This window comes from Salmo salar, chromosome 29 (genome assembly GCF_965601325.2).
Source record: "Salmo salar chromosome 29, fSalSal1, whole genome shotgun sequence".
Taxonomy (NCBI): Eukaryota; Metazoa; Chordata; class Actinopteri; order Salmoniformes; family Salmonidae; genus Salmo; species Salmo salar.
Window position 1 is genome coordinate 26,050,605 of NC_138319.1, and position 20,220 is coordinate 26,070,824.

Here is a 20,220-nt window from a genome sequence, read left to right on the forward strand (position 1 = left end):
CGTTGTTGTGTTTCCTCCAACACATTGGTGCGGCGGGCTTCCGGGTTAACTGAGTAGTGTGTCAAGAAGCACTGCGGCTTGGCGGGTCGTGTTTCGGAAGGACGCATGGCTCTCGACCTTTGCCTCTCCCGAGTCCGTACGGGAGTTGAAGCGATGGGACAAAACTGTAACTACCAATTGGATATCACGTTTAGGCAGGTCCTAAGAAACCTAAAACTAATCAAATATTTTGAGTTTAATTTGTTACTGGTCTGTACAGCCTATATGGCTGCGGCATGCACATGAAATCAATAGTTATTATGTTCATTAAACAGACAAGACACACTTACCCTGATCACAGTCAACACACATGTTATAATAGGCTAAGAATATTATGAAATATAACACAATAAAAGACAACTAAATGTTTCCCACACAACTTCATGGCAACGTGTGGAACTGCGGTCATATATATATATTAAAAAAAAGTTGTTTCATCTCTTTCCTACCCTCACTCTGCCTTGTTAGGGAGCAGGTGTAGGGTCTTACATTGAGAGTATCTTCATCATTACACCTATAGAAAATAACAGCAGTCTATATTTTCCAAATGATTTGAGTTCATATTTCACAACCTCCGCAGGCTTTTGGAGTTGCCTATACACCATCGAGTAAAATAATAGGCCTACTCTTCATTTAGGCCACATTATTGAATTTCTAAATGTTTCTGATCAGTGATAGATGTGATATACCACCTCCACTTATTTGGCCAGCCAGAGAATTAACCAAATATGCAGACGGAGATTCAGTGAAACAAAATCCCATTGGTTGATTAAGACAAGTCACAGGCTTTTGATCGGCAGTAGGCCCAGGTTACTAAGCAACTGAACAACAAAATAATCCACTTGTTAAGCCACATAACATGCAGGCAAAATGTTCTGCCCAGTGCTAATAGATGAGCCAACAGGAATCTATGAAAGGCATAACATCACAGTCCAACACAAAACATATCCCTTGAGAAGTTACAACAAATTCTGCCACCAGAATGGTTTGAAAGGTGTATTACAGTAAAGAGCCTAAAAACAAATGCTGGATTGATATACACCACTTATTTAATTCCCAGAACTTCAGATCTACTGAAGAGACAGCTTGGAGGGTTGCCAGATTGGGGAGCTGGGCTCAATAATCTCCGCACGCACGCCAGAGTATGTGAGCGGGGTTGAGCGGTCGGAAATCCCGCTTCTCGCTCACAGAAAAAAAATGCTGTTCCAAATTCCATCCATTCATTAGCATCCCCATTTAAGCAACACTATTTGTGTGACTACCTGAACCTACCATTTGATTTTGAAGTATTGAAACCAAACCATATAATGTTTATGAAAAGTATTTCTTAAAACAACAGAAAAAGGTGACTGTAAGAAGTGCTCATCATTTCAAATAGGCCACATGTCATAATAAAACAGCATATCAACACTGACATGTAGCCTGAGAAGGAACAAAAATTCATTATTTAGGCCATATTACTAGCCTATTATTTCCAGGCTATAGTCTACAAAGAAATAAATTGTGAAGCACTTGGGTGTGCTGCACACTCGGCTGGCAGGAACACTAAACGCTCAGCATTTAAATAACAGTTTGTTGTATTAAATCATTATAGTCTACTAATTGTGCATATAGTCTGACTAAGTTAGAATGAAATAAAAAGTGCCTTTGAATTCACTTTTAGAAACACAAGTTTGGTCAGAGTCTGTGGCTTCAGGCTCATGTGACAGAGTCTGGAGAGCAGGCCAACAGGGGAGAAGACCCTCTCCGCGCTTGCACAGGCACTGCGGATGCTGAACACCCTTCGGGCCACTCATGCCAGGCTGTGTAGGGATGCAGAGTTATTTTTTAAATCTATTAGGTAGGCCTAAAGGTTTTCAGGCAAAATAACCTTATCAAAACAGAAATCTCCTTGAAAGAGGTAATATGTCAGGGCTATTGGGCCAAAATCAGTGATCGCCTATTGTATAGTAAATAGAACCAAAATGAAGGAAACTTAAGAGATCTGATTTTGAGTTTATAAATACTTTGCTACAATGACACACTTAGTTAGCTACCCACCTCGTTCCTTTCTGTTCGCATGTGCACCTAGGACACCATCATGCTTTCGGGATACATGTTTTATCAGTTTCTTTATGAAAATATTCATGAATTCCAAGACAGTAGCTAAAGAAAGGGGCTATAGCAGCACACAAGTAGACTACAAATGCATGCTGGGCCGGGCATGCCCTGAGCTTGTGAAGTTAAGCACTAGTCAAATTGGGCATGCTCCGCTCTTCGCTCTGATCCAGCTCCGCTCACATACTCTGGCCCGTGAGCACACCAAATACACACACTTGGGAGGAGGGCAGGGAAGGCGGTAATAGTCTAAGTTGCTCAAATTATCCAGCAGGCTCAGCAGGCCCATGTAAGGACCTAACTCCGGGCCAGGGAAAAGGGTCGAGGGTACCATGAAGGGCAGTCATCTCCATCCCTGTAATATTATGTCTATCAAATGTGCCTTCTCTAGTAACGTTTACAGGGGTAGTTCAGCTATTTATTTCTCTATTCATGGCATTCAGATATAGTAATACAGTTGGACATAGAGTATGTTTATTAGTCCTGTGGTGGATGATTGGAACACAAAAAGAATTCTGTTGAGACAGAGTCCTCTGGAAGCATTTGTTGTTCCTGCTGCTAATCTCTCTCCCCCTTTTTCCTTCACCTCCTGTCTCTCCTCCTCCTCTCTTCCCCCCCTCCTCCTCTCTTCCCCTCCTCCTCCTCCTCTCTTCCCCTCCTCCTCCTCCTCTCTTCCCCTCCTCCTCCTCACTACACAACATTCAGCTGTCGGGCTGGAGGGGACAATGTATAGCTGGGGGAGGGGGATAGAGGCAAAGGTGTATGTGACTTGAGTGTGTCCTTCTTAAGCTGATTACATTAGTTTAAACTTTGAGAAGGGGTCACTGATAACGGCAGAGCTAGGAGAAGAGAAACGAATGGGGGGGCTAAACCATACAGGACTCCTCCCCCCTCTACTCTGTCTGGTGAAAGGTCAAATGCCATCAGTTGATTTAAGGACGTATGTGTGTCTGTGTGTGTGTGTGTGTGTGTGTGTGTGTGTGTGTGTGTGTGTGTGTGTGTGTGTGTGTGTGTGTGTGTGTGTGTGTGTGTGTGTGTGTGTGTGTGTGTGTGTGTGAAGGGAGGGGGGACAGGAGGACTAAGACCCTGGAAAACACATCAGTACATCCCTGACAGGCCTGGCCTAGCACACAGAGCCCTGCATCAGTACATCCCTGACAGGCCTGGCCTAGCACACAGAGCCCTGCATCAGTACATCCCTGACAGGCCTGGCCTAGCACACAGAGCCCTGCATCAGTACATCCCTGACAGGCCTGGCCTAGCACACAGAGCCCTGCATCAGTACATCCCTGACAGGCCTGGCCTAGCACACAGAGCCCTGCATCAGTACATCCCTGACAGGCCTGGCCTAGCACACAGAGCCCTGCATCAGTAGTCAGTCATAGGGCCTCTGTGAGTGTACTAACATTTCTGTGTGTGCGCGACTGTGCACCCATACTTCACAAGTTGTCCCTGCGCATCTGCTTGAATAAAGGTGGGTACATTATTGTGCAATTGTGTGGGTGAACTTGTTTGCGAGTAACTTTGATAGTGTGTGTATGCATGGATTTGTACTCTAGCTATATCTGTGTATAAGTGTGTTTGCGTGAGTGTGACTGCGATCGTGTGAGTTTGCGTCAATAAGTGTGTTTGTCTGTGTAAAACTGTATGTCCGTGGCGTGAGTGTGCACGCCTGTGTGTGTGTGAGCAACCGTGCGCGCATTCGCCAGCACGAAAGAGGAAAGGTCAGCCAGTGTTGGGTCGGCAGCACAGGTCTCAGCTTTCACTCTGCCGTCAGTGCCTGGTTTAGAAATAGCAGGCAGGCAGCGAGCTGGCCACCCATCTGGGGACCTGACAGACAGCAGCCGCATCCCCTGGACTCTGACCGCTGGCGTCAGCCAATCCCGAGAGAGCTAAGCTGTCATGTCAGCACAGCGTGATTGGATGAAACCAACTTGTCTTTGTGTCACCTCAGCCATCCTCCTAAATTCACCTGCCTAAAAAAACATTTCCCATCAGTCTATCTAGTTGATTGATGGTTTGACTGTCTGTAAATTGCAAAAACACTACTTTCAGGACTGAAGAGGTCATTTTACTGAGGCACTCAGACCTCAAACAACTCAAACAGTATGAGCGTTACAACAAAACTCATTATCAAGATACATAAGATGTCATTTTTAATAATTCAAAAAGTAATCTATTCTTATGGCCAGTCGAGCGAGACTGGTCTACTACTATTGCTTTAATGTATTGTTATTCTCATTAATATTTCCACTACTACTATTAATGCCTTATTGCTGTTGGTCCCACCATTTTTTGTTATATGTATACTTTGACAATGTAAGTAACTTGCCATGTCAACAAAGTCTACTGAAGAGAGAGAGAGAGAGATCAAACTGACAGCGGGGTTGATGATTCAACAGCTCCCTTCTCATCCAAACTGAAAAAAATCCACTGCACCACCACAGTGGGTGGACAGGGGGCACTGTAGCATCAAAATGATGCTGCCTGCTTTTGTGCAATGTCACACCAAGGGCACTTCTCCTTACCATCGCACCTTCTCTATCCCGCTCTTCCCCACCACCCTTTAGTGTTCTCACTGTCTTGTAAAGAGTTAAAGCAGAGTGCCCATCCACTACCCCCTGGCTCAGTCTATTCGCCAGACCCTTCATAGGGTTAGGATGCCTCTCCTTGGCAACAGGCTCACAACAGCAGGCCCCATTTCATGTGATGCTCTGGCAACAAAATGGCTGCTCCCCTGCCAGCCACATGGACAGCTCCATCACATCAGACTAGGGCTGGATCAATTCAGTACCGTGGAACATTCACAAGGAAGGTCGCAGATAGGATGAATAGAGACCACTCAATTTCTGAATGTTACAACTCGCTGATGTATACACCCCTGTGCTTTCATTTTCTTGCCCCAAAGCATTGCTTCTTTTTGGAGTGTTGAGAAAATGCTAAACAGAATGGTGAAAAAGAACGCGAATATGCAAAGAAAACAACTTTCTTTTTTTTATGCAACAATCTTAGTATCGTCTAAACAGAATTCAGTGGCATTCTTTAACAGTAGAGACCAACACATAAACACACTCTCGTATTCTCTCAGATTGACTCGGCCTACACTCATTCCTTCCTGCCCACACCTCTTCATTCCATACACATGAGGGTGAAAAGATGAACTCTCCAACGATGGAGCAGGCAGATTACTGTCCTGGTGCATCCCTCTCATGCAGATAGATTCAACAGCCAACCGTTTAGATTTCACAACACCACTTTATCAGGATAACTTCAGAAGCTTATGTTGAAGGGCTGGCCAACTCAAAAGGGATGGAGCTTCTCACATCACATCAATTAAACCTCAAGCCCCCAATTCTAACACCCACACCCACAATAAAACCCCTAAGAGCGCAGAGAGAGAGGAAGTCGGTATTTAACCCTGCCATCAGTCAAGTATGCTGGGAGCAGATGCCCTAACAGTTGTTGTTGTGTGTGTGTTGAAGTGGGGCAAAGTCATTTTCCTACTTCCTGTACTCTGCTTTGCCTAAACAGCGTCAACACACACACACACACACACACCTTACCCAGAGCATCCCAACCCCCGACAACGCCTATATATTTATCTCTGTACCACAGTCCCCCATCACCCTCCAGGCAAACGGTCTGCCCTGACCAACGTTAGCGTGTCAATTCTAAAAGATATAACAAGAGCAAGACATTTTATTTTATTTACAAACAGTATAACATTTTGTAAAAGCAGAATATTTCGGTAATCATTTTTTGTAAATGCTTTATCTCCGGGAAAAACTGAGCACTAAAAAGATTTGTTTGTTTACAGATTATTTTGTTTTATAACAACTGCTGGGCTATTCTAAAGGGCGTGTCTGCAGTTAGCGACAGGTGCTAACGCTTGGATTTTTGCTGGCTTTATGTGAGCAGTACCCCACATGTGTTTGGGTGGTGCTGCTATCACACCTGGGTAGGGAACCACTTACAGAAAGGCTTAAAGACCAAAGCTTTAGTGTTGGTAATACTCTGGGCCTTTCAACGGCATACAATCTTTAAACAGTCCACTACATTTCTTAATGTCCATTTTGTGAGGTACTGTACAGGCGCACAACATTAGCAATGAGACGTTTTCTTCTAGCCTGTGTGATGCGCAAAAGTAAAAACAACGCCAAATGCAGAAATTACATCCGCCCCTACCACAATGCCTAAACATTAGTAGGTAGCCCTTTGATACGGAGCGAGGTGGAGAATGAGTTAGTGTGTGTGTGTGCGTGCGTGCGTCTGACCTGTGCATGTTGCCATTTGTGGTGAAGGTCTGGCCGCAGAAGGAGCACTTGTAGGGCCTCTCTCCGCTGTGCACTAGCATGTGGCGGTCCAGCGAGCTGGCTGAGCTCAGGGCCTTGCCACAGATGCTGCATGAGTGGTCCGTCGCCCCGTTGTCCGAGTTGTGCTGGGAGGGGAGAGACAGCGAAAGAGATATTATTACGACACATTATACATTATTACTTCCATTACTGAATGTCAGAGGAGCGAGAGGAAGTAGTAGAAGTAGCAGTAGTAGTAGCGGTAGTAGCAGTAGTAGTAGTAGTGGTAGTAGCAGTAGTAGTAGTAGTGGTAGTAGCAGTAGTAGTAGTGGTAGCAGCAGTAGTAGCGGTAGCAGTAGTAGTAGTAGTAGCAGCAGCAGTAGTATTGGTAGCAGCGGTAGTAGCAGTAGTAGTAGTGGTAGTAGTAGTAGTAGCAGCAGCGGTAGTAGTAGCAGAAGTAGCGGTAGTAGTACTAGTAGTGGTGGCAGTAGTAGTAGCAGTAGCAGTAGTAGTACTAGTAGTGGTGGCAATAGTAGTAGCGGTAGTATCAGTAGTAGCAGTAGTATCAACAGTAGTAGTAGCAGTAGCGGTAGTGGTAGTAGCAGTAGTAGCAGTAGCGATAATAGCAGTAGTGGTAGTAGTAGCAGTGGCGGTAGTAGCAGTAGCGGTAGTAGCAGTAGTAGTAGTAGCAGTAGTAGCAGTAGTGGTGGTAGTAGCAGTAGTAGCAGCAGTAGTAGTAGCGGTAGTAGTTGTAGTAGTAGTAGTACTAGTAGTAGTAGCGGTAGTAGTAGCAGTAGTAGTAGCGGTAGTAGTAGTGGTAGTAGCAGTGGTAGTAGCAGTAGTAGTAGCGGTAGTATCAGTAGTGGTAGTAGCAGTATCAGTAGTATCAGTAGTGGTAGTGGTAGTAGCAGTAGTGGTAGCGGTAGCAGCAGTAGTAGTAGTAGCAGTAGTAGTAGCGGTAGTAGTAGCGGTAGTAGCAGTAGTAGTAGCGGTAGTGGCAGTAGTAGTAGCAGTGGTAGTAGCAGTCTTAGTGGTGGTAGTAGCAGTAGTAGTAGTAGCGGTAGTAGCAGTAGTAGTAGTAGCAGTAGTAGTAGTAGCAGTAGCAGTAGCAGTAGTGGTAGTAGCAGCAGCAGTAGTAGTGGTAGTAGCAGCAGTAGTAGTGGTAGTAGCAGCAGTAGTAGTAGTAGCAGCAGTAGTAGCAGCAGCAGCAGCAGTAGTAGCAGCAGTAGTAGCAGCAGCAGCAGCAGCAGTAGTAGCAGCAGCAGTAGTAGTAGCAGCAGCAGCAGTAGTAGCAGCAGCAGCAGTAGTAGTAGCAGCAGCGGTAGTAGTAGCAGCAGCGGTAGTAGTAGCAGCAGCAGAAGTAGCGGTAGTAGTACTAGTAGTGGTGGCAGTAGCAGTAGCAGTAGTAGTACTAGTAGTGGTGGCAATAGTAGTAGCAGTAGTAGCGGTAGGCAGTAGTAGTAGCGGTAATATTAGTAGTAGCAGTAGTATCAGCAGTAGTAGTAGCAGTAGCGCTAGTGGTAGTAGCAGTAGTAGCAGTAGCGATAATAGCAGTAGTGGTAGTGGTGGTAGTAGCAGTGGCGGTAGTAGCAGCAGTAGCGGTAGTAGCAGTAGCGGTAGTAGCAGCAGTAGTAGTAGCAGTAGTAGCAGTAGTGGTGGTAGTAGCAGTAGTAGCAGCAGTAGTAGTAGCGGTAGTAGTAGTAGTAGCAGTAGTAGTAGTAGCAGTAGCAGTAGCAGTAGTAGTAGCGGTAGTAGTAGTGGTAGTAGCAGTAGTAGTAGCGGTAGTATCAGTAGTGGTAGTGGTAGTAGCAGTAGTGGTAGCGGTAGCAGCAGTAGCAGTAGTAGTAGTAGTAGCGGTAGTAGCAGTAGTAGTAGCGGTAGTGGCAGTAGTAGTAGCAGTGGTAGTAGCAGTCTTAGTAGTGGTAGTAGCAGTAGTAGCAGTCTTAGTAGTGGTAGTAGCAGTTGTAGCAGTAGTAGTAGCAGCAGCAGTAGTAGCAGCAGCAGTAGTAGTAGCAGCAGTATTGGTAGCAGCGGTAGTAGTAGTAGTAGCAGTAGTAGTAGTAGTGGTGGTAGCAGCAGTAGTAGTAGTAGCAGCAGCAGTATTGGTAGCAGCGGTAGTAGTAGTAGTAGTAGCAGTAGAGTAGCGGTAGTAGTAGTAGCAGCAGTAGTAGTACTAGTAGTGGTGGCAGTAGTAGTAGCGGTAGTATCAGTAGTAGCAGCAGTAGTAGTAGTAGCAGCGATAATAGCAGTAGTGGTAGTAGTAGCAGTAGCGGTAGTAGCAGTAGCGGTAGTAGTAGTAGTGGTGGTAGCAGCAGTAGTAGTAGTAGCAGCAGCAGTATTGGTAGCAGCGGTAGTAGTAGTAGTAGTAGCAGTAGTAGTAGTAGCAGCAGCAGTAGTAGTACTAGTAGTGGTGGCAGTAGTAGTAGCGGTAGTATCAGTAGTAGCAGCAGCGATAATAGCAGTAGTGGTAGTAGCAGCAGTAGCGGTAGTAGTAGTAGCAGCGGTAGTAGTAGTAGCAGCAGTAGTAGTAGTAGTAGCAGTGGTAGTATCAGTGGTAGTAGTGGTAGCAGCGGTAGTACATTTTACATTACATTACATTTTAGTCATTTAGCAGACACTCTTATCCAGAGCGACTTACAGTAGTGAATGCATACATTTCATTTTTTTTTCTTGTGCTGGCCCCCCGTGGGAATCGAACCCACAACCCTGGTGTTGCAAACACCATGCTCTACCAACTGAGCTAGAGTAGTAGTAGTGGAAGTATCAGTAGTGGTAGTGGTAGTAGCAGTAGCAGCAGTAGCAGTAGTAGCGGTAGTAGTAGTGGTGGTAGCAGCGGTAGTAGTGGTAGTAGTAGTAGTGGTAGCAGCGGTAGCAGTAGTAGTAGTAGTAGTAGTGGTAGCAGCGGTAGTAGTAGTGGTAGCAGCGGTAGTAGCAGTAGTAGTAGCGGTAGTAGCAGTAGTAGCAGTAGTAGCAGTAGTAGTAGTAGTGGTAGCAGCGGTAGTACCAGTAGTAGTCGTGGTAGCAGCGGTAGTAGTAGTAGTGGTAGCAGCGGTAGTAGTAGCAGTAGTAGCAGCAGTAGTAGCGGTAGTAGCAGCAGTAGTAGTAGTAGTAGCAGCAGTGGTGGCAGTAGTAGCAGCAGCGGCAGAAGTAGCAGCAGCAGTAGTAGCAGTAGCGGTAGTAGCAGTAGTAGTAGCAGTAGCGGTAGTAGCAGCAGTAGTAGCAGCAGTAGTAGCAGCAGTAGTAGCGGTAGCAGCAGCAGTAGTAGCGGTAGTAGCAGTAGTAGTAGCGGTAGTAGCAGTAGTAGTAGCATCAGTAGTATCAGTAGTGGTAGCGGTAGTGGCAGTAGTAGTAGCGGTAGCAGCAGTAGTAGTAGTAGTAGTAGTAGCGGTAGTAGCAGTAGTGGTAGTAGCAGTAGTAGCAGTAGTAGCAGCAGTAGTGGTAGTAGCGGTAGTAGTAGCGGTAGTAGCAGCAGTAGTGGTAGTAGCAGTAGTAGTAGCAGCGGTAGTAGCAGTAGTGGTAGCAGCAGTAGTGGTAGTGGTATCAGCGGTAGTAGTAGTAGTAGCAGTGGTAGTAGCAGTAGTAGTTGAAGCAGTGGTAGTAGCAGTGGTAGTAGTAGTAGTAGCAGTAGTAGCAGCAGTAGTAGTACCAGTGGTAGCAGCGGTAGTACCAGTGGTAGCAGCGGTAGTACCAGTGGTAGCAGCGGTAGTAGCGTTAGCAGCAGTAGTAGTGGTAGTAGCAGTAGTAGTGGTAGCAGCGGTAGTAGCGGTAGTGGTAGTAGCAGTAGCAGCAGTAGTAGTGGTAGCAGCGGTAGTAGCAGTAGTAGTTGCGGTAGTAGCAGTAGCGGTAGTAGCAGTAGCGGTAGTAGCAGTAGCAGTGGTAGTAGCGGTAGTAGTAGCAGTAGTAGCAGTAGCAGTAGTAGCAGCAGTGGTAGTAGCAGTAGTAGCAGTAGTAGTAGTGGAAGCAGAAGTAGTAGTGGTGGAAGCAGAAGTAGTAGTGGTGGAAGCAGAAGTAGTAGTGGTGGTGGTGGTAGGAGTATAAGTAGCAGCAGAAGTAATAGTAGTAGTAGAAGCAGAAGTAGTAGTGGTGGGAGTAGGAGTATAAGTAGCAGCAGAAGTAGTAGTAGTAGAAGCAGAAGTAGTGGTGGTAGTAGGAGTAGAAGTATAAGCAGAAGTAGTAGTAGTGGTAGTAGGAGTAAAAGTAGCAGAAGAAGTCGTAGTGGTGGTGGTAGTAGGAGTAGAAGTAGCAGAAGCAGTAGTGGTGGTGGTTGTAGTAGGAGTAGAAGTAGGAGTAGCAGCAGAAGTAGTAGTAGAAGCAGAGGTGGTGGTGGTGGTAGTAGGAGTAGAAGTAGCAGCAGAAGTAATAGTGGTGGTAGTGGTGGTGGTTGTAGTAGAAGTAGCAGCAGAAGTAATAGTGGTGGTAGTGGTGGTGGTTGAAGTAGTAGGAGTAGGAGCAGAAGTAGTAGTAGAAGCAGAGGTAGTAGTGGTGGTGGTGGTAGTAGGAGTAGAAGTAGCAGCATTAGTAGAAGTAGTAGAGGTAGAAGTAGCAGCAGAAGTAGTAATGGTAATAGTAGTGTTACCTGTCGGATGTGCATAGTGAGCTGGTGCTGGGTCATACAGTCTTTGTCACACAGCGGACAGATGAAATCTGTATTGACGTCTTTGGCTTCCTGTAAAGCAGACACAAGAGACCACAAGTTACAACTAATAAGACAGGCAAGATGGGAGCATACTGTGTCAATGGAGGATCTGGGTTATGCACTTTGGGATTCATCCCATTGACAGGTGAGACAAGAACTAACCACTGCGGCTAAATTTGATATTGGAAAGTATAAAGATGCATGAAAATAAATAAAAATAAAAACTGCAATGTGGATCGCTATGTATGGTACAAATGGTTAAGCTTTGATCGTTGGGAGAAGTTTGAGAGGGTTGGCTATAGATGGGTTGGCTGACAAAGTCACAAAAACGATGTGCAAGCTTCAAATGGGGCAGATGTCTGTGTGTTGTAATTCTGGATGGCCAGATCGCTAGCAACGATGACAAGGAACTGCCATGTGGGGAATCATAAGTGGCTCATTTCAGCTTGTTTCATCTTGTTCTTGACACCATGTCTTATTTTGAGGCGTTTTAACTGATTTCATGTCAATGCTAATATGGCTCACATTCGCTAGTTAGCTAACCAACAACTTTAACGATGTATTTGAGAAACAATTGCTCATTGTGCAAATTTATTTATGTTTTCAGTAAACATTGGTGACGAAATAGTTAACAATCTAAGCCAACCCCATCTGTTTTGCCCCACAGTTGCGCATTCATCGGTTTTGTTGCTAAACAACCAACCAGTCTATACCATAAAAACACTTGGTCATCGTGGCTTTCATAACTATTGTATAGTTGGGCTGTGGTTGGTGCGGCCTGAAGCACTGATGGTGGCTTCATTCACCATAGGGTCTGCCATCCTATCCTTGTGCATGAGTGGAGGGATATACAGAAATGTCATCATTACTTATATTCTTTTGATAATAAAGACCAGAATGGTCAGGGAAAAATAATATAAGTGAAAAATGTACTTTGCTTTTGTGTGGCAGACCCGCCCCCCCCATTGATTATCTGTATTCTGCGGTCAAAATTACAGACAGAGTATTGCACCTGCTAGTCCCAGCGAGTTTTGGATTTGACCCTGTCACTCATTCGCCTGTAACCCGGGTGTGTGTGTGTGGTTTGATGCGTTTGTCTGCTTGCATGTATGTGTGTTGTGTTGTTTGTGGAGAATGGTGAGGGGGATGTTTCACCTTGAGCTCAGTGTAACCCTACACCCCAGGTCCCACCTTCCTCTCTCTCTCCTGTTGACACTACAGCTGATAATTAACTCCGACTGACTGAACATAGCACTGGACTGCCATGGATCGCCACATGCACGCACACACTGTATAAGTGTAAAGGTGGCAGAAACAAAATTAGATGCATGCACACAGAAAACCGACTAGCACACAAATATGCATACTTTCTTTCACACATAGACAGAGAGAATAATCTTCAAAAACAATCTTTAGGAAGCACTTCCTTTTCCTCTCTTGGAGAGGCCTAGTAAAGGAATTGTTCATTTCCTTTGTACCGCTGGCTTGGGCTCAAGTCTGTTTCACAGCCCATCGTCTCGCTGGCATCCAGTGCATTGCAGACATTTTCTCTCTACACACAGACTCAAGTGATCTGGTGCTCAACTCCACTGTATAGTGTGTGGCAACGGAGGTCAATAAACATCCTTAATCATTCATTCATTCTCCTGTGTGTGTGTGTGTGTGTGTGTGTGTGTGTGTGTGTGTGTGTGTGTGTGTGTGTGTGTGTGTGTGTGTGTGTGTGTGTGTGTGTGTGTGTCTAGACTGCAGGATGGACAGCGAGCGTGCGAGAGCTGAATTGAGTTTAGGTTTTCAGCAAAAGATGTGACCCCATATCCTTTTTTCTGCTGCTCTTTCTAAACCACAGCACAGTGTGAACTCTGCAAGCTGGCCACTGGTGCCAACCTCTTCACCTGGTAGCATGCGTTGATGCTATAGCTGTGTGTGGCCTATGTTAGAGCTGACAATCTGCTAAATGACGTAATAGGCCTTAAGCCGGTTTCCTCAAGAGGTGAGCAGCTGAGAACCTGGCTAAGGGGATGTGAAGTACACTATGCATGTCAGGGGTAGGTCGGCCTACAACTCTGGTCCTGGATGGCTCTTCCAGGCTGTGTATTTGTGTGTGTGTGTGTGTGTGTGTGTGTGTGTGTGTGTGTGTGTGTGTGTGTGTGTGTGTGTGTGTGTGTGTGTGCTCGCGTCATAAGTGACAACTGTTTGTCCTACACCCGAGCATTATGGCCCCCAATCCCACGCTTTAATAGGAGCCACGTAACGCAGGGCCGGGGGGACAAAAGGGGAATTGAGAGGCAAGGACCACTTGTAACTACTCGTTTGAAGCTGGGACACAAGAGTTGTGGAGTGAGACGGGAGGATGCTTCTCTACCTGCCCTTACAACCCACCCCCCATCCCTCGGTCCTGACACACACACACACACACACACACACACACACACACACACACACACACACACACACACACACACACACACACACACACACACACACACACACACACACACACACACACACACACACACACACACACACACACACACACACACACACACACACACACACACACCATTGTTGGAGCCTGGTGAAAAACTAGCTTTTACTTCAACCAGTTGACACGTAATTTCAAATGTGATGCCACACTGACTCAGTCTCCTCCCTGTCCTCGGTTCGTTTTTTTACGCGCGTGTGTGTGTTTGTACCGTGTTTCTCCTGGCATTGCGATTGACACTAGTGGGTCTGGGTGGGGTGGTCTTGCTAATGGGGATGGAAGGTGTTGAGGCAGGGGCTGAGGAGGGCTCCATGGCTCCGTTGAGCTGGCCTGCGTTCATCACCGTCGACATCATGGCGTTGATGGATGACAAGTCCACGCCCTCTATCATATTCTCTCCATTTTCATCTTCCTCCTCTCCTTCCTCCATAGCTCCGTTACTCCCTGGGAAGAGTGAGGAAACCGCAGTTAGTATAAGCAAACTAACACACACCAGCTCTGCAACACACACAAGAACACTCGGACACGGACACAGGCACATACACCACCCTCACCTGTGTGCTCGTCCTGTGTGTGTGTGGAGTCGGGGGTTTCCTGCCCCTCAGAGTGCTCAGTCTCTACAGCGCTCAGCTCAGCGCTCACCCCTCCCCCCGGACGCTTGTCCTCTGTGGCGCTCTCCATCACTGCAGGAACACAACATACACACAAACTTAGTGACATGGGACATACACAAAAACTAAGAAGGCGTTGGTACTTAGCAGGGTTGGGGTCAATTCCATTTAAATTCAGGAAGTTAAATTAACATTTACTAGCAACATGTTGCCAGTCCAAAAAAACGTAAGGATAATGTTGCCAACATTCCAATACAGCACAATTTTTTGTAGCTAGCTACTAGTGTTAGCTCAATGTTTCGTAGCTAGCTACTAGCGTTAGCACAATGTTCCGTAGCTAGCTACAAGCATTAGCACAATGTTCTGTAGCTAGCTACAAGCATTAGCACAATGTTCTGTAGCTAGCTACAAGCATTAGCACAATGTTCTGTAGCTAGCTACAAGCATTAGCACAATGTTCTGTAGCTAGCTACAAGCATTAGCACAATGTTCTGTAGCTAGCTACCAGTATTAGCATTTTTCACTACAACAAATGAAAAAAGGTACAAGGCATGCGCAAAGAGATACAGATGCCACATACGTACATGTTAACATGAGGAGTCAGAAGATGGTAAATGAAGTGAGTATGCAGTGCACTTCACAGTGTGCACTAGAGCATAGGTTGGCTATGGAGTGGAAGGAGGGCCTAGAGGGGTTGAGGGAGCTGAAGGTTAATGCAGAGGGGAGGAGGAGGGTGACCTTGTGATAGGGAGAGCGAAAGAATACTGGCTGAGTTGATGTCGCTAGCTAGACATGATAGCCAGTGTTTTATGGCATTAAACCTGTCTCGTATGAGACAAGAGAGGGCGGGCGGGCGGGAGGGAGAAAGAGGATGAAATATCCTCCCCTTTCTATCCTCAGCATAACAATTTAGTAAGAAACCAATCACAGCAGGCCACCAATAGTGTATATGGTCCATGGTCAGGTAAACCCATAGGCCCCCAGCCACTACCCAATCAAACACACACAGATTCAAGCCCTTGGTTTCCCTATCCTCTCTCTGCACCAGGGCCAGTCCCCGATGGGAGGGTTTGGGGGGGGGGCTAATCTCTCTAACTCCATGCTAGACGGGCGCTTTCTGTACCATCCCCCCAGGCCCATCCTGTATCCAGCACACATCCCTAACTATGCCTACTATTGTTATCTGGCCCAGCTAACGTGCTATGACACAGTATCACAGGAGTTCCAGCTAATACAGACGGTGACCGAGAAACAGACGAATGACAGACAGAGGACAAAAGAGAAGGATGCAGGAGAGGGGTAGATGGAAAAAGGAAAGAAAGAAGGGGGGAAGGAGAGAGATACAGACGCAGAATAAGCAAGAAAGAGGAGAGAAGAGGGGTGAGAGAGAGAGCCCAAACAAGAGAGCCCCCCCCCCCTGTTAATTGCAGATTCCCGTTCACAGCCCCACAGGAAGCTCCTCTCCGGTCCAGGCCACTTCCTCCTCCTCATGGAGGGAGGGTTGGAGTGTGTGTGTGTGTTTTAGTGTCTACATTCCTCTACATTGGCTTTCCAAATGACTCACCCTAACCAAAGTGAATAAAAAAAGGGAGTGAAATAAAGGGATGGAGGACATGAGTTGAGGATGATAGCGAGAAAAGGAAGGGGGGAAAGCCTTGGAAATGGAGAAGTAGAGAGAGATGAGATGGAGGAGAGGAAAAGGAGGAGATGAGAGGGGGGAGAGTGGGTGAAAGAGGTGAGCTTGAACAGACTGGTGACGGCTGGTTGTGTTTATTCTAGTGAGTGCCGGGAGGGAGTAGAGAAGTGACATTACAGACTAAGGGTGTAATGGTTCGCCAAACCCACGGATGGGGTACTTATTGTGGTTGTGGGGTCGAGGTTCGATTTTGGTACACAGGGAATTAAAATGCCAACAGTTACTGTAGTTAATTTTTTATTTATTTAAGAAAATACAAAGGGCTGGTATTCCTGATTCCATGTACAGTACCAGTCAAAAGTGTGGACACCTACTCATTCAAGGGTTTTTATTTAGTTTTACTATTTTCTACATTGTAAAATAGTGAAGACATCAAAACTATGAAATAACACATGGAATCATGTAGTAACCAAAAAAGTGTTGGTTGAGATTCTTCAAAGTAGCAACTCTTTGCCTTGATGACAGCTTTGCACACTCTTGGCATGCTCTCAACCAGCTTCACCTGGAATGCTTTTCAAACAGTCTTGAGGTTCCCACATATGCTGAGCACTTGTTGGCTGCTTTCACTTCACTTTGCAGTCCAACTCATCCCAAACCATCTCAATTGGGTTGAGGTCAGGTGATTCTGGAGGCCAGGTCATCTGATGCAGCACTCCATCACTCTACTTCTTGATCAAATAGCCCTTACACAGCCTGGGCGTGCGTTTTGGGTCATTGTCCTGTTGAAAAACAAATGATAGTCCCACTAAGCGCAAACCAGATGGGTTGGTGTATCACTGCTGAATGCTGTGGTAGCCATGATGGTTAATTGTGCCTTGAATTCTAAATAAATCACTGACAGTGTCACCAGCAAAGCGCCCCCACACCTCCTCCTCCATGCTTCACAGTGGGAACCACACACGCAGAGATCATCCGTTCACTTACTCTGCATCTCACAAAGACATGGCGGTTAAAACCAAAAATCTCAAATTTGGACTCATCAGACCAAAGAACAGATTTCCACCGGTCTAATATCCATTGCTCGTGTTTCTTGGCCTAAGCAAGTCTCATCTTCTTATTGGTATCCTTTAGTGGTGGTTTCTTTGCAGAAATTTGACCATGAAGGCCTGATTCACGCAGTCTCCTCTGAACAGTTAATGTTGAGATGTGTCTCTTACTTGAACTCTGTGAAGCAGTTATTTGAGCTGTAATTTCTGAGGATGGTAACTCGAATGAACTTATCCTCTGTGGCAGAGGTAACTCTGGTTCTTCCTTTCCTGTTGTGGCCCTCATGAGAGCCAGTTTCATCATAGCACTTGATGGTTTTTGCGACTGCACCTGAAGAAACTTTCAAAGTTCTTGAAATGTTCTGTATTGACTGACCTTCATGTCTTAAAGTAATGATGGACTGTCGTTTCGCTTTGCTTATTTGAGCTGTTCTTACCATAATATGGCTTGGTCTTTTACCAAATAGGGCTATCTTCTGTATACCACCCCTACCTTGTCACAACACAATTGATTGGCTCAAACGAATTAAGGAAAGAAATTCCACAAATTAACTTTAAACAAGGCACACCTGTTAATTGAAATACATTCCAGGTAACTATCTCATGAAGCTGGTTGAGAGAATGCCAAGAGTGTGCAAAGCTGTCATCAAGGAAAAGGGTGGCTACTTGAAGAATCTCAAATATAAAATATATTTTGATTTGTTTTACACTTTTTTGGTTACTACATGATTCCATATGTGTTATTTCATAGTTTTGATGTCTTCACTATTATTCTACAATGTAGAAAATAGTAAAAATAAAGAAAAACCCTGGAATCAGTAGGTGTGTCCAAACTTCTGACTGGTACTGTATAATAAGGAGTTATTATGATGAAGGCATACCAACACGGAATACCAACACTATGTATTTTCTTATTTGAAAACACGATTACTCATCAACACCCCATTTACAAACAGCAACATGGCCTAAGCAGGTGCAGTGTCACAAACCCTTCTGTCAGAGTGCGAGGGGGGTGTGGGCATGTCTCACTCCAAGTCTTGCTGCTACTGCATCCCATGTACAAAATATTTAGCTTTTTTTCCATTGACATAAATTACTCTACAGGCATATCAAAGTTCCAGAGTGATAGTTTAAAACAGTTATGGGCCATTTTATACAGAGAAATTGGCATAGTAGGCAATGTAACCAATAGTAGACAATGTCCTTTTACTTGCATCACTGCACATCACGTGGGCTCCCAAGTGGCGCCGCGGTCTAAGGCACTGCATCTCAGTACAAGAGGCGTCACTACAGACCCTGGTTCGACTCCAGGCTGTATCACAACTGGCCATGATTGGGAGTCCAATAGGGTGGCGCACAATTGGCCCAGCGTCATTAGGGTTTGGCTGGAGTAGGCCATCATTGTAAATAAGAATTTGTTCTTAACAGACTTGCCTAGTTAAATAAAGGTTATATAAAAAAAAAATGGAAGAGTCTTGGTTCCAAACTTCGTCCATTTAAGAATGATGAGGCTACTGTGTTCTTGGTGGACCTTAGGTGCTGCAGAATGTTTTTGGTACCCTTCCCCAGATCTGTGTCTCGACAAAATCCCACAAAAATCCCTCCGACAAAAGTCTCGGAGCTCTACGGACTGCGCTGACATGCACTGTCAACTGTGGGACCTTCATATAGAAACGCGTGTACCTTTCCAAATAATGTCCAATCAAGTTGTAGAAACATCTCAAGGATGATCAATGGAAACAGGATGCACCTGAGCTCAATTTAGAGTCTCATAGCAAATGGTCTGAATTCTTAAGTCTGTTATTTCTATTTTTTTATTTTAATACATTTACAAAAATTCGAAAAACCTGTTTTCTCTTTGTCATTATGGGGTATTGTGTGTAGATTGCTGAGGATTTGTATTTATTTAATCCATTTTGGAATAAGGCTGTAACGTAACAAAATGTGGAAAAAGTCAAGGGGTCTGAATACTTTCCGAAGCCGCTGTATATATTGTTGAACATAATATACTCTACTGGCATATCAAAGTTCCAGTGTGGGATCTTTGCTAGTTTTAGAGTTATGATCCGATTTGTAAGCACTACTAACAGAGTGAACGTGAAAATGGATTCAAAATGCTGGCCCTCTGCTGGTGATTTGCAAGATGTTTTTTTTAAATGTATTTAACCTTTATTTAACTAGGCAAGTCAGTTATGAACAAATTCTTATTTACTTCCTAGAGCTGGCCGCCCGGCCAAACTGAGCAATCAGGGGAGAAGGGCCTTGGTCAGGGAGGTGACCAAGGACCCGATGATCACTCTGACAGAGCTCCAGAGTTCCTCTGTGGAGATGGGAGAACCTTCCAGAAGGACAACAATCTCTGCAGCACTCCTCCAATAAGGCCTGCTCCAGAGCTGAAAATAGCTGTGCAGCAACTCTCCCCATCCAACCTGACAGAGCTTGAGAGGATCTGCAGAGAAGAATGGGATAAACTCCCCAAATAGAGGTGTGCCAGGCTTGTTGCGTCATACCCAAGAATACTTGAAGCTGTAATTGCTGCCAAAGGTGTTTCAACAAAGTACTGAGTAAAGGGTCTGAATACTTATGTAAATTTCATATTTACATTTTTATGTATTTATAAATTAGCAAACATTTCTAAAAACCTGCTCGTTTTGTCATTATGGGGTATTGTGTGTAGATTGCTGAGGATTTTGATGTATTTAATACATTTTAGAATAAGGCTGTAACCTAACAAAATAAGGAAAAAGTCAAGGGGTCTGAATACTTTTCGAAGGCACTGATTTTTAATAAAGTAAGGGAGACTGAATGGTGGCTTTAAATCTATGGAAACGTGTCACAAGTGATTTGTCACCAGCGTTTTGTCCTCACACCGGTGTCCCCTCTAGCCCAGCAGGAGGGTTGCGGTGTGACCACCCCTCTGACCTTGTCAGCTGACTCATGCGGTTGCCAGATTGGTGGCTGACTGACTGTGTGTGGAAGGGGATGGTGGTGGAGGTTGCTATATTTAAATCTATGTCTTTGGCTGCTGCAAGTTGATTGATTGAGAGTATTTTCACATAGGACTTGAAACCTAAAAGGACTTGAAACCTAAAAAAAATTGCTACCATTTCCAATAATCTATTAAAATAATTGATTGCACAGCCTAATACTTCCATTAATCAATCCAACTTCATGAACTTAGCTGGCTAAATAAGTAATATGAATGAGCACCTTGTAATTAATTGAACACGATTATAAAGTTTTGCAAATAAAGTGTAACAACCAATACAGATGTGTTGTTCAGATTGAGGTTAAAACGACAGGAGTTACAATGAAGAAAAGGAGGGAAACCGAGAGAGCGAGTGTGAGAGAGGATGGAGGGAAGGACCCAGCCAGGCAGTC

At 45.1% G+C, this 20,220-nt stretch overlaps 1 protein-coding gene across 7 annotated transcripts in view; it reads right to left on the reverse strand.

Moving 5' to 3' along the window:
* LOC106590416 (ras-responsive element-binding protein 1) overlaps window positions 1-20,220 on the reverse strand; it is an 80,844-nt gene that overhangs the window by 14,837 nt on the left and 45,787 nt on the right. For all 7 annotated transcript variants that reach the window (XM_082970754.1, XM_014181417.3, XM_014181420.3 and 4 more), the window contains 4 exons: window positions 14,101-14,229; window positions 13,758-13,990; window positions 11,005-11,094; window positions 6,411-6,574 (listed from right to left, as the gene is read on the reverse strand). In XM_082970754.1, coding sequence (XP_082826880.1) covers window positions 6,411-6,574; window positions 11,005-11,094; window positions 13,758-13,990; window positions 14,101-14,229 — 616 coding nt within the window. The remainder of the gene's footprint in view (window positions 1-6,410; window positions 6,575-11,004; window positions 11,095-13,757; window positions 13,991-14,100; window positions 14,230-20,220) is intronic.